General features: G+C 40.1%; 1 protein-coding gene across 3 annotated transcripts in view; it reads left to right on the top strand.

The window, feature by feature from the left end:
• TTLL6 (tubulin tyrosine ligase like 6) overlaps positions 1-14,528 on the top strand; it is a 45,988-nt gene that overhangs the window by 26,649 nt on the left and 4,811 nt on the right. For 2 of the 3 annotated variants that reach the window (XM_059878519.1, XM_059878520.1), the window contains exons 13-14: positions 10,194-10,563; positions 11,049-11,317. The exons of the other annotated variant lie outside the window; for it this stretch is intronic. In XM_059878519.1, the coding sequence (XP_059734502.1) occupies positions 10,194-10,563; positions 11,049-11,317 (639 nt within the window). The remainder of the gene's footprint in view (positions 1-10,193; positions 10,564-11,048; positions 11,318-14,528) is intronic. 3 annotated transcript variants of the gene reach the window in all.

Raw genomic sequence — 14,528 nt, forward strand, 5'->3', positions numbered from 1 at the left:
GCAAAGGCGGGGACTTCCCTGGTGGCCCACTGGTCAGGACTCTATGCTTTCACCGCAGAGGGCACAGGCTCAGTCCCTGGCCAGGAATTAAGATCCTGCCAGCCATGTGATTCAGCCAAAGGAAAGAAAAAAAGTGGGGTGGGGAAGGAAAGGTTTAAATAGACATTTCTCCGAAATGAAATTAGCCAGCCACAAAAACAAGAAAACAAATACTGCATGCTTCCACCTATATGAGGTATCTCGAGTAGTCAAACTCTTAGAAACAAAAACTAGAGTGGTGGTTGCCAGTGGCTGCTGGGTGGGGCGAAAAAAGGATGTTTAATGGGTACAGAATTTCAGTTTTGCAAATTAAAAAGATTCTAGAGATCTGTTGCCCAACAATGTGCATATGGTTAAAACTACTGTACTATACACTTAAAAATGGTTATGATGGTAAATTTTATGTTATATGAGGGTTTTTTACTATAATAATAAAGAGTAAGGAGTATACTTTGGGAATCCGGCTGCCTCTGTTGGGTTCTTGGGGTCTCAAATTTTATTATATACATGACTTCCATCTAGTCAGTCTAGTCTCCCTAAGCCTTAGTTTCCTCACCTAAAAAATGGAATTTTCATCATAGTACCTACCAATGGATTACTATGAGGATTAAATGAAAGGATCCACAAAAATGCTTCAAGTGGTATTCAACACACAGGAGTCAGTAAGCATTAGCTATTATTTTAATGTTACTGCTACTTCTTAAGACCCACCCCCTTGCGTGTGTGTGTGTTTTGCATAAACCCAAGAATTAAAGCAGTACTTTAACCTAAGACTTAAAGCAGTACTGCTTAACTCTGATGAAATTACAAAATAAGGCAGCTAGCAAAAATTCACTTTTTTTCTTTTTTTGGATTTCATGTTGATTTGAGCAAAATCATTGGCTCAGGATGTTGTACTATACTTGGTTCATTCAAAGCCTTTGCCTGTTTGGTTTATCTACTTGTCACTTTGTCCCTATGCTCATCTCCATTCACCTAGCCACCATCTTTTGTTTATATGTTTCCTTGTAAAGAAGAGATTTTTTTAAATGCAAGCATTTAAAATTTGTTTAAATGTGACTGGGTTATTTATCTCATTCTATGTCCTATTTTTATTCTTATTGAGCTCTACTTTTTCTTTTCTTTTTTAAGATTAATTTTACATGCATTAAAATGCTAAGTTTTAGCTGAACAGTTCTGACAAATAAATACACCCGTGTGATCCATATCCCTGTCATGATATAGAACTTTCTGATATTTCCCCAAAGTTCCCTCTGGCCTTTCCCAGGCAATTAACCTTTGCTCCCTGCATCCCTCCCCAAGGCAGCCTCTATCCTGACTCTTTTTTTAATCTTAGTTTTGCCTATTTTAGAATTTTGTGCAAATGGAATAATATAGTATATATTATTTTGAGTGTGACTCCTTTAATTCAGTATTATATCTGTGAGATTGATTCATGTTGTTGGAGACATCAGTACGTTGTTCTTCTTTGTTGCTGAATTGTGTTCCATTGTACAAATACACGGCAGTGTGTTCCTCATTCTCCTGTTGATGGACATGTGGGTTGTCCCTAGTTTTTATTCTTTTATTGCTATTGTGATTAAAGGTCTTATGATATAAGTCTTTTTGCGGACGTAGTTTTCTTTTCTCTTGGATAGCTACTTACGAGAAGGATTGTTAGGTCAAAGGGTAGATCTATGTATAACTTTATAAGAACACCAAAGCCTTTAGTTAAAGTGATTATAATAGCTTTTGTACATTTCAGCCAACAATGGATGAAGGTACTGATTGCTCCATGTTTGTTACCATTTGGTGCTGTCTTTTAAACTTTAGCCACTCTAATGGCTATGTTGTGATTTCTTATTTCAGTTTTAATTTGATGATTAACCATGTCAAGCACTTCATCAAGTATGTTTCTTTCATGAATGTTTCTTTATGAGGAGTTTGTTCAAGTTTTTGCCTTTCTCCTTTTTAAGAAATGGGATTTAAAAAAAAAATATTTGTTTATTTGTTGCATTCGGTCTTAGCTGTGGCACAGGGGATCCTCATTGCAGCATGTGGGATCTTAGTTCCCTGACGAGGGATCAAACCCACGTGGTGGATTCTTAACCACTGGACCACCAGGGAAGTCCCAGATTTAAAAAAAAAAAAATTTTAACACCAAAAACATCTTGTATTGGGGTGCAGCCAGTTAACAATGTTGTAATGCTTTCAGGTGAACAAGTGAAGGGACTCAGCCATGCATATACATGGTAGCCATTCTCCCCCAAGCCCCCTCCCATCCAGGCTGGCACATAACGTTGAGCACAGTTCCATGTGCTAAACAACAGGTTTTTGTTGGCTATCCACTTTAAATATAGAAGTTTGTACATGACCTTCCCAAAGTCCTTAACGATCCCTTCCCCCTGGCAACCATGAGTTCCTTTTCTAAGTCTGTGAGTCTCTTTCGGTTTTGTAAGTAAGTTCATTGGTATCATTTCTTTTTTGATTCCACATATAAGGGATGTCATATGATAATTTCACCTCTCCTTGTCTGACTTACTTCACTCAGTATGACACTCTCTGGGTCCATGCATGTTGCTGCAAACGGCCTTATTTCATGCTTTTTAATGGCTGGATAATATTCCATTGTATAAATATATATACACCACATCTTCTTTATCCATTCCTCTGTTGATGGACATTTCGGCTGTTTCCATGTCTTGGCCATTGTAAACACTGCAGTTCTACAGTGAATGCTGGGGTGCCTGTATCTTTTCGGGCCATGTTTTTCTCTGGGAATATATACAAAGAAATGGGATTTTTTGTTTTGCTGTTGTGTTGTAGGAACTCTATATATTCTGGAAACCTACCTATTCTTTTTCTTAATAGTGTTTTTTGATTAGTGAAAAAGCAATTTCGATGAAGCTTATGAATTTTTCTTTAATGGTTATTGCTTTCTGTGTCCTGTTGAAGAAGTTTTCATGCACTCCCGTGTCAGAGATATTTCCCTAGTTTTTTTCTGAAAGCTTTATGGTTTTAGCTTTGTGTATAGGTCCATGATCCAACTCAAATTAACTTTTGAGTGTGCTAGGTGATGGGCAGTAGGGTTTTATCCCCTTAGGCACATCTAGTTACAAGACTATTTACTGAAGGACTTTCCTTTCTCACTGAATTGCTTAGGTGCCTTATAAGTTCTATTAAAGTTTTATTTTGTTGTTGTTGTTATAGATGCCATAGGATTTTTATCAAACAATTATGTCATCTTCAAATAAAGACAGTTTTACTTATTTTCAATCTTCATACCTTTTATTTCTTTTTCTTGCCTTATTGCCTGTCTGGGATTTCTAGCACAATGTTGAATAGGAGAGGAGAGAGTAGACATCCTTGCCTTGTTTCCAATCTTAAAGGAGAAACATTCAGTCTTTTATCATTAAGTATGGCATTATTTGTAGTTTTTGACAATGTTCTTTACTAGCTTGAAGAAGGTCACTTCTATTCCTAGTTTGCTGAGAGTTGTTTTAAATCATGAATAGATATTGAATTTTGTCAAGTGCTTTTTTGGTACCAATTGATAGAAGTTTTTCTACTTACATTGTTAATATGGTATATAATGTTGATTAATTTTTTATCTTGAGCCAATCTTTTATTCCTGGAATATAAGACCCTTTTGCCATGTTGTATTGTTCTTTTTACAGATTGCTGCATTCAATTTGCTAACGTTTTGTTGAGGATTTTTGTCTGTGTTCATCAGAGATGTTGGTCTATGGTTTGTTTCTTTTTGTCTGTTAGCTCCATAAAATAAATTGGGAAGTGTTTTCTCCTCTTCTGTTTTCTGGAAGAGATTGTGTAGAATTGTCATTATTTCTTATTTAAGTATTTAGTTAGAGTTCTCCAGTGAAATGATCTCAAGCGGGTGATTTCTTTTTTGTAATATTTTAAACTATAATTAAATGTCTTTAATAGTTATGTATTCCATTTTGAGTGAGTTTGGTGGTTTGTGGTTTTTAAAATATTGGTCCATTTTATCTAAGTTATTGGATTTATATGTGAAGAGTTGTTTATAGTAGTTTCCTATTATCCTTTTAATGTCTGCAGAGTTTGTAGTGATACATTCTTTCATTCCTGATAGTGGTAATTTGTTTATTCTTTCACTTTTTTCCCCCTTGGTCAGTATCACTAAGAGTTTATCAATGTATTCTTTTCAAAGGGCTGAGTTTTGTTTCCATGGATTTTTTAATTTTCTATTATTTTCCAATTATTTTCTATTATTATTTCCCATTTCCTATTATTTTCTGATTTTTTAATTTCATTGATTTTTGTCACTAATACTTAGGTTCTGTTTGCTTTGGATTATTTTTGCTTTTTTAATTTCTTAAGGGGGACATTTAGAATATTGAATAAGACCTTCTTTCCTAATATACACATTTCATGCTATAAATTTCTTTCTAAGAACAACTTTAACTAGATACCATGAATTTTGATCTATTTTCATTTTCATTTAGTCCAAAATGTTTTCTAATTTCACTTGAGATTGTCTTTATGACCCTTGGGTTATTTAGAAATGTGGATTGTTTTTTAATTTTTAAAATTTTATTTATTTTTGTGTTTTTTATTGAACTATATTTGCTATATAATATTATATAAATTATAGATATACAATATAATGATTCATAATTTTTAAAGGTTACACTCCATTTATTGTTATTATAAAATATTGTCTCAATTCCCCGTTTGTACAATATATCCTTGTAGTTTATTTTGTACCTAATAGTTTGTACCTCTGACTCCCCTATCCCCTCCCCACTTCCCTGTCCCCACTAGTAACCACTGGTTTATTCTCTATACGTGAGTCTGCTTCTTTATTCTTATATTTGCTAGTTTGTTGTATTTTTTAGATTCTACATGTAAGTGATATCATACAGTATTTGTCTTTCTCTGTCTGCCTTATTTCATTTAGCATAATGTCCTCCAAGTCCATCCATGTTACTGCAAATGGAAAAATTTGGTCCTCTTTATGGCTAAGGAACGTTCTTGTGTGTGTGTGTGTGTGTGTGGTTATACCACATCTTTATCTATTTTTCTGTTGCTGCACACTTAAGTTGCTTTCACATCTTGGCAATTTAGAAATGTGTTAACTTTCAGTTGTTTGGGGGTTTTCCTGTTATTGATTTCTAATTTAATTCCATATCATCAGAGAACACACTTTATGTGATTTCAGTTCTTTAAAATTTGTTAGAGTTTATGTTATGACCCGGAACACGGTTTCTTTTGGAGAATGTTTCATGTGCACTTCAAAAGAGTATCTGTTTTGCTGCTATTGGGCAGTGGGTCATTTAGGTTTATTTGGTTGCTGATGTTGTTCATTTCTTCTATATTCTTACTAAATTTCTGTATACTAGTTCTGTTAATCACTGAATTCTATTCAGTACTGGAATCCACCTCAGGACTTTCATCATGGATATGGGGGCAAAGAGAGTAGAGAAAAGAAAAGAAGAGCCACAACTACAAGGTTCTGTTAGGGCTTTCTCTGTCTAAGGAATTACTTAGCTGGCTAAGGAATGTTCCTTAGCCATAAATAGGACAAAATTTTGCCATTTGCAGCAACATGGATGGACCTGGACATTATACTAAGTCAGAGAAAGACAAATACTGGATGATATCACTTATATGTAGAATCTAAAAAAATACAACAAAATAGTGAATATTCCCCAGTACCCACTTTTGAATTTTGAGTTGCTTTGAGTTCAAGTCAGGGCATACTGAAGGAAAAAACAGTAAACTTCTCTGGTGGCTCAGATGGTAAAGAATCCACCTGCAATGTGGGAGACCTGGGTTTGATCTCTGGGTTGGGAAGATCCCATGAAAGAGGGCATGGGCATGGCCACCCACTGCAGTATTCTTGCCTGGAGAATCCCCATGAACAGAGGAGCCTGGCAGGCTACAGTCCATGAGGTCTCAAAGAGTGGAACACGACAGAGCGACTAAGCACAGCACTGCTGACTTGCTGGTGCTTTGAATTCTCATCTTCCTCAAATCTTCCTCAATCTGCTTGCTACTATTTACTTTTCAGAATTGTCAGATAACTATTCTATGCATGCTTTCTGTGCAGGTTTTATAGGAATAGCCTATGGGAGAGATAGATGCAATATGCTTAATTCATCTTAGCTAGAATCAGAACCAAACTACTGTCCCTTCTGGTTGTTTTAAATTTTCTTATCTCTTTGATCTCTGCATGATGCATCCAGATATCTCCTTTTTCATGGATGATAAAAGCATTTATATTTCCTCTTTATTTATTTTGATCTTAGTATGAGATTATTCATTTTATTAAAGAACCAATTTTAGGCTTTGTTAATTTTCTCTACAGTTTGCTTTCTATTTATTTTCTATTGCTATTGCTTTTCCAGAGAAGGCAATGGCACCCTACTCCAGTACTCTTGCCTGGAAAATCCCATGGATGGAGGAGCCTGGTGGGCTTCAGTCCATGGAGTTGCTAAGAGTCGGACACAACTGAGCAACTTCACTTTCACTTTTCACTTGCATGCACTGGAGAAGGAAATGGCAACCCACTCCAGTGTTCTTGCCTGGAGAATCCCAGGGAAGTGGAAGCCTGGTGGGCTGCTGTCTATGGGGTGGCACAGAGTTGGACATGACTGACGTGATTTAGCAGATTGCTTTTCTAGTGTTGTTGTTTGTTGTTTCATTGCTAAGTCGTGTCTGACTCTTTTGTAACTCCATAGACTGTAACCCACCAGGCACCTCTGTCCATGGGATTTCCCAGGCAAAAAATTGGAGTGGGTTGCCATTTCCTTCTCCTGGTGATCTTTCTGACACAGGGATTAAACCTGCATCTCCTGCTTGACAGGAGGATTCTTTACCACTGAGCCACCTGGGAAGACCAGTGTTTTCTTTATTATTTCCCTTTTTTCTCTTAGCTTTTAGTTTAATTCTATCAGCATTTTCTAGTTTCTTAAAGTAGAAAGTTAGATTATTTACTGTAAGCCTTTCTTCCTATCTAATATAAGTGTTTAGCACTATAAATTTCCCTATAAATACCAGATTATCTTCATAACATAACTTTTGATATATTGCATTTTTATCATTGTTTGAAATATTTTTCTGATTTCCTTGTGATTTCATTTTTGTTCCATGGGTGATCTAGAAGTATATTGTTTAATTTTCTAATATTTAAGAGTTTTCTAGTACTCTTGCCTGGAAAATCCCATGGACGGAGGAGCCTGGTAGGCTTTAGTCCATTGGGTCACTAAGAGTCGGACACGACTGAGCGACTTCACTTTCACTTTTCACTTTCATGCATTGGAGAAGGAAATGGCAACCCACTCCAGTGTTCTTGCCTGGAGAATCCCAGGGACGGTGGAGCCTGGTGGGCTGCCGTCTATGGGGTCGCACAGAGTCGGACACGACTGAAGCGACTTAGCAGCAGCAGCAGCAGATATCTTATTGCTATTCAGTCAGTTCAGTCACTTAGTCATGTCTGACTCTTTGTGACCCCATGGACTGCAGCATGCCAGGCTTCCCTGTCCATCACCTACTCCCTGAGTTTGCTCAAACTCATGTCCATTGAGTCGGTGATGCCATCCTTACCATCTTATCCTCTGTCGTCCCCTTCTCCCACTCCTGCCTTCAGTCTTTCCCAGCATCAGCGTCTTTGCATCACTTCTTTGCATCAAGTGGCCGAAGTATTGGAGTTTCAGCTTCAGCATCAGTCCTTCCAATGAATATTCATTGACTGGTTTGACCTCCTTGCAGTCCAAGGAACTCTCAAGAGTCTTGTCCAACACCACAGTTCAAAAGCATCAATTCTTCAGTGCTCAGCTTTCTTTATAGTCCAACTCTCACAGCCATGCATGACTACTGGAAAAATCATAGCTTTAACTAGACGGACCTTTGTTGACAAAGTAATGTCTCTGCTTTTTAATACACTGTCTAGGTTGGTCATAGCTTTTCTTCCAAGGAGCAGGCATCTTTTAATTTCATGGCTGCAGTCACCATCTGCAGTGATTTTGGAGCCTAAGAAAATAAAGTCTGTTACTTTCCATTGTTTCCCCATCTATTTGCCATGAAGTGATGGGACCAGATGCCATGATCTTAGTTTTTTGAATGCTGAGTTTTTTTAATTTATTTTTTATTGAAGGATAATTGCTTTATGAATGTTGTTTTAAGCCAACTTTTTCATTCTCCTCTTTCACTTTCATCAGGAGGCTCTTTAGTTCTTCTCTTTCTGCCATAAGGGTGGTATCATCTGCATATCTGAGGTTATTGATATTTCTCCTGGAAATCTTGATTCCACTTGTGCTTCATCCAGTCCAGCATTTCTCATGATGTACTCTGCATGTAAGTTAAATAAGCACGGTGACAATATACAGCCTTCATGTACTCCTTTCCCAATTTGGAACCAGTCCATTGTTCCATGTCCGATTCTAACTGTTGCTTCTTGACTTGCATACAGATTTCTGAGGAGGCAGGTCAAGTGGTCTGGTATTCCTGTCTCTCCACACAGTCAAAGACTTTGGCATAGTCAATAAAGCAGAAGTAGATGTTTTTCTGGAATTCTCTTGCTTTTTCTATGATCCAACAGATGTTGACAATTTGATTTCTGGTTCTTCTACCTTTTCTAAATCCAGCTTGAACATCTGGAAGTTCACGGTTCACATACTATTAAAGCCTGGCTTGGAGAATTTTGAACATTACTTTGCTAGCATGTGAGATGTGTGCAAATAACATTCTTTGGCATTGCCTTTCTTTGGGATTGGAATGAAAACCAACCTTTTCCAGTCCTGTGGCTTATTGCTATTAATTTCTGATTTGATTCCTTTGTGGTTTGTACAATGCTTTGATAAAGTTTCAGTGTCTTAAAATTTATCATCTTATTTTACAGCCCAGCAATACCTTGATGAATATTCCATGGGCACTTGAAAAGAATGTATATTCTGCAGTTGCTGAGTATAGTGTTATATATATCAATTCAATCACCCTGGTTGATAGGGTCACTCAGATTTTCCATATCCAGACTAATTTGATTTCTGCTTTTTATATCGATTGCTTAGAGATGGATTTTAAAATCTCAACCCCAATTATGGACTTATTTCTAAATATTTATTTATACCTCATATAAAGAGAATCATACAATAATTGTACTTTGTGTCTGGTTTATTTCACTTTGGAGCTTCTTTGGTGGCTCAGACAGTAAAGAAATCTGCCCGCAATGCAGAATATCCAGGTTCGAAGCCTGGGTCAGGAAGATCCCCTGGAGAAGGGAATGGCAACCCACTCAAGTACTCTTGCCTGGAGAATCCCATGGAAAGAGGAGCCTGGTGGGCTATTGTCCATGGGGTTGCAAAGAGTCAGATATGACTGAGTGACTAACACTTTAACTTTATTTCATTTAGCATAATCTGTTCAGAGTTCATTTATGTTGTAGCATATATCAGAATGTACTTCCTTTTGAGGATGGTAATAATATTCCACTGTGCCTATACCACATTTTGTTTATCCATTCATTTGTTGGTGGACATTTGGGCTGTATCCACCTGTTGCCTATTGTGAATAATGTTGCTGGGAACATTGGTGTACATACTTTTTTAAAAGGAGCAATCTTATAACTTATTTAGCATCTATAGCTAGGAGCTGAATTGCTGGGTCAACAAGGTATTTGTAATCTTATTTATTTGTTTTTGACTGCACTGTGTCTTTGTTGCTGCATGCAGGTTTTCTGTAGTGGTGAGCAAGGGCTACTCTTCATTGCAGTGTACGGGTTGTAATCTTATCTTACTTATCTTTCTAGATGGTTCACCAGAGTGTCTGGACCAACCTACATTCTCATCAGCAGTGCATGAGCGTCCCTGTAGCTCCCTTGCATTCCACCAACACTGATATCCAGCTTTCTATTTTTTGCCAGTTTAATAGTTGTGAAATAATACCTATTTCTCTGATTACTAGTCTCCAGTGTTTAAAGTCTCTCACATTTAAAGACCTCCAGAGGAAGCTCTGTGGACATTCCCCACCATCTTCCGCCTTAGCGCTTAACCAATTCATGGTTAGAAACTGTTCTAACCAAAATCTTCCTTATTGCTCATGAATGCAGCTCTTCATCTGTTTGTTTTAATTAAAAAGGGCATAGGAAGGAGCCCTTTGCTTTTCATAATCTCATTTTGGGCCATTTTCTCTTCCAGCCTCTAACTTCAGTAGAAGCCTTCCCAGAATCCACCACCCAGGTCTCAGACACCCCTGAATGTCTGCTGAATGTGACTATGACAGCCAGCTCTGAGTGTAGCAGCCCAAAGATGGACAGGGTGGCCTCCTTTAAATGCAAGCCACAGCAGGTGCCTTGGTACCTCATCCCAGAAAAAGTATCAAACGGTTTTCTGCCTACAAAATCCCAGAGCTTCTCGTGGAGTCCGAACCCAAGCTGGACTTTGCTAAAGAATGGCCTGAAGAAGCAGCATCCTATGTCAGAGCTGTTCACCAAGGTTCAACTGAGAGAGAAGCTGTCTTTGTTCCCAGCTCACTACAACCCAAAGCTGGTGCTGAGTGACCAGTCACGTGAGTGTCAGTGTGTTTGAAGATGTGCCAAGAGCATAGGGGATGAAGAAACCAACAGGACCAGCCTAATCTTGGGGAGTGCCCCATCTGAGGGGGGCTGAAACCCCTGCCTTCAGGGAGATCCCAGTCTGATAGTGGAGACATAGTCTTTGTACTTAGGGAGTCTCTAGCCTTAATGGGAAAGCAAAAAAAAAAAAAAAAAAGTGATAAAAATAGAATGCTATGTCTAAGTACCCTTTTCAGTCTTTTCTGGTTCTTATTCAAATGAAGCCCCTTCAGCTGAGCCTGTACAAGTTTGGGGTGTTAAGTCTGGAAAAAAAAAAAGGGAAGAGAAACTGTTTGGAAGAAAGGCGCAGTGGCTGATTCTAATTAAGGAGCTTCAGCCAGTTTTAAGCAGGAGACCCTAGTGGGAGGTGGCCTTCGCCAGGAATTTGTGCTGAGTCCAGCAGCACAGATTGATGATGCCAATGACTTTGCCTTTCCAGAAAACCCCTCCCTGCTCCGGGAGTCCTACTTTCGCAGCCGAAGCTCTGGTGAGAAGAGGCAGCTGGATGTGCCCTCCTTCCTCTTCTTACAGAATTCTCACAGCCATGATGTTTCCCTGAAAGACCTGCTGGTGGTTGCCACTCCAGCCCGACTGGACCCAAGGCCTGGCAGAAGCCATACAGGTGCTTTGAAAGACCTGTGTATGCAGGATCAGGAAGCATACAGTCACTACCTGATCTCTGGCCAAAGAGGATGTGAGAGGAACTAGGTAGGCCCACTTGTATTCCCTTCATGTGTCTACAGCATTGGCAGGCACTCTTACATATATTTCTGGAATGTTGGGTAGGTAGGTGGGCAGATAGATTCATAAAGACACGCAGGTAAGTAGACAGTTAAGACTCACCTCAGGGCTTCCTGCTGGCTCAGTGGTAAAGAATCCGCCTACCAATGCAGGAGACATGGGTTCAGTCCCTGGTCCGGGAAGATCCATGTGCTGCAGGGCAACGAAGCCCATCCACCACAGCTACTGAGCCTATGCTCTGGAGCTTGGGAGCCACAACTACTGAAGCCCCACCTACAGCCTGTATTCTGCAAGAAAAGAACCCACCATGATGAGAAGCCTGTACACCAAAATGAAGAGTAGCCACTGCTTGCCCCAACTAAAGAAAGCCTGCACACAGCAACGGAACCCTAACACAGTCCAAAATAAATAAATATGTTTTAAAAAAAAGACTCACCACAGTCAAAATGTGACCCCCTTGCAGTGTATCGATGTGTTTCTACTATGACTGATCTGGCCCCGCTGCTTTAAGTACACTTTGCCTTGTTTTCCACTTCTGGCTGAAATTGAGACAGTCACTAATGCCGACCCTGGAAGTAGAACCGTGTTAACCATGAAAAGGTTGATCTCCATATCTTTTGTCCTCTGCCAACCTAGCCTACTTAGGTCCAGGGCACTTGACCTAAGAGCTGACCCTGTAAGGCGTGTACTAAGGGGACAGAACAACAGGACACTGGTGCCTGAGATCTGGAAACAAAGATCCTTAAGCTTTTACTTATTTACTTATTTATGGCTAGACTGGGTTTTCATTCCTGTGCACAGGCTTTCTCTAGTTGCACTGAGCCGGGGCTACTTTTCTTCGCAGTGTGAAGGCTTCTCATTGTGGTGGCTTCTGTTGTGGAGCACCAGCTCTAGGCCCAGGGACTCCAGTAGTTGCTGCACATGGACTCTAGAGCACAGGCTAAGTAGTTGTGTTATGGCGCACGTACACGTGGAATCTTGTCCTGGACCAGGGATGGAACCTATGTCCCCTCTGTTGGCAGGCAGATGCTTAACTACTGGACAACCAGGAAAGTTCAAAGACCCTTAAGCTTTAATTCCACTGTGTAGAAGCACCAAAGAGATGGCAAGGGAGCCCTCTGTCAGAGCATTAGTGCTTCTGAAGGAAGGTGATATGTGAAAATTTAGAGCTCTACAAGATAGCATTGCCTATGGTGGAGGGTTAGAACTGGACATGAAACAACAGACTGGTTCCAAATAGGGAAAGGAGTACGTCAAGGCTGTATATTGTCACTCTGCTTATTTAACTTATATACAGAGTACATCTTGAGAAATGCTGGGCTGGATGAAGCACAAGCTGGAATCAAAATTCCCAGGAGAAATATTAATAACTTCAGATATGCAGATGACACCACTCTTATGGCAGAAAGAGAAGAACAACTAAAGAGTCTCCTGATGAAAGTGAAAGAGGAGAGTGAAAAAGTTGGCTTAAAGCTCAACATTCAGAAAACTAAGATCATGGCATCCGGTCCCATCACTTCATGGCAAATAGATGGGGAAACAGTGGAAACAGTGACAGACTTTATTTTCTTGGGCTCCAAAATCACTGCAGATGGTGACTGCAGCCATGAAATTAAAAGACACTTGCTCCTTGGAAGGAAAGTTATGACCAAACTAGACAGCATTTTAAAAAGCAGAGACATTATTTGCCAACAAAGGTCCATCTAGTCAAAGCTTTTTTTCCAGTAGTCACGTGTGGATGTGAGAGTTGGACTATAAAGAAAGCTGAGCGCGGAAGAATTGATGCTTTTGAACTCTGGTGTTGGAGAAGATTCTTGAGAGTTCTTGGGACTGCAAGGAGATCCAACCAGTCCATCCTAAAGGAAATCAGTCCTGAATATTCATTGGAAGGACTGATGCTGAAGCCGAAATTCCAATACTTTGGCCACCTCATGCGAAGAACTGACTCATTGGAAAAGACCCTGATGCTGGGAAAGATTGAAGGCAGGAAGAGAAGGGGACAACAGAGAATGAGATGGTTGGATGGCATCACCAACTCAATGGACATGGGTTTGGGTGGAAGTTGGTGATGGACAGAGAGGCCTGGCATGCTGCAGTCCATGGGGTCACAAAGAGTCAGACACGACTGAGTAACTGAACTGAACTGAACTGATGGTGGAGGGATTTATACTGCTTGACTGCCTATAGGAGATAAATTTTAATCATCTCATTCACTTCTGCCACCTAAAACAGACTGACCGGACAGTCTGACCTGACCCCCTTGTGGCCTATAGTTCACACTGCAGAAGGGCTGACGAGTGAATATCAGCCCATATGCATCACTTTGGATGCTCATAAAAATGCATATTCCAAGGCCTGCTCCTAGAAGTTCTGAATCAGTAGGTCCTACTGAGGGGTCCAGGAATCTGCATTTTAAGAAGTTCCACTACGTGTTCTGATGGTCCTCTCACCACCCTCAAAGGAAAAAATTGGCCTAGTGTTTCCCAAACTTCCGTGATGATATGAATTGTGTGGGGGCCCTTGTTAAGCCTGTAGTTTCCAAGGCCACACCTCTGGAAATCCTGACATGAGATTTGGGACAGGCCACTGGGAATTTGCCTTTTGAAGACATCTCTCTAGTGTGGAAATGAAGACTATCCTATATGTAGACCCAGGCCTGGGCAGAGGAACCTGTGATGGCCACCCTGACCTGTGGACCTGTTATAGGAACAAAACTCCTCAGTCCTGATGGGGCTCAAACCCACCCCCACTGTCTCTGGTTCATAAGTTTCTAGAATTTTAAGTTATTTATGCTCCTACTTTTAAAGGGAAGGATAGGGGACTTCCCTGGTAATCCCTGGTGGTCCAGTGGTTAAGAATCCACCTAGTGATGCAGGGGACACGGGTTCAACCCCTGATAGGGGGACTACGATCCCGTATGCCTTGGAGCAACTGCACTTGTGTGCCGCAACCAAGATCTGATGCAGCCAAGTAAATAAATATTTTTTAAAGTGAGGTGGATGATATGTGGTTGGAGGGGAGGGGGGTTAGTCGCTGAGTTGTGTCTGACTCACTATGACCCCCATGGACTGTAGCCTGCAAGGCCCCTCTGTCCATGGGATTTCCCAGGCAAGAATACTAGAGTGGGTTGCCATTTACTTCTCCAAGGGATCTTCCTGACCCAGGGATCAAACCTGGG

This window comes from Bos taurus, chromosome 19 (assembly GCF_002263795.3).
Source record: "Bos taurus isolate L1 Dominette 01449 registration number 42190680 breed Hereford chromosome 19, ARS-UCD2.0, whole genome shotgun sequence".
Classification (NCBI taxonomy): domain Eukaryota; kingdom Metazoa; phylum Chordata; class Mammalia; order Artiodactyla; family Bovidae; genus Bos; species Bos taurus.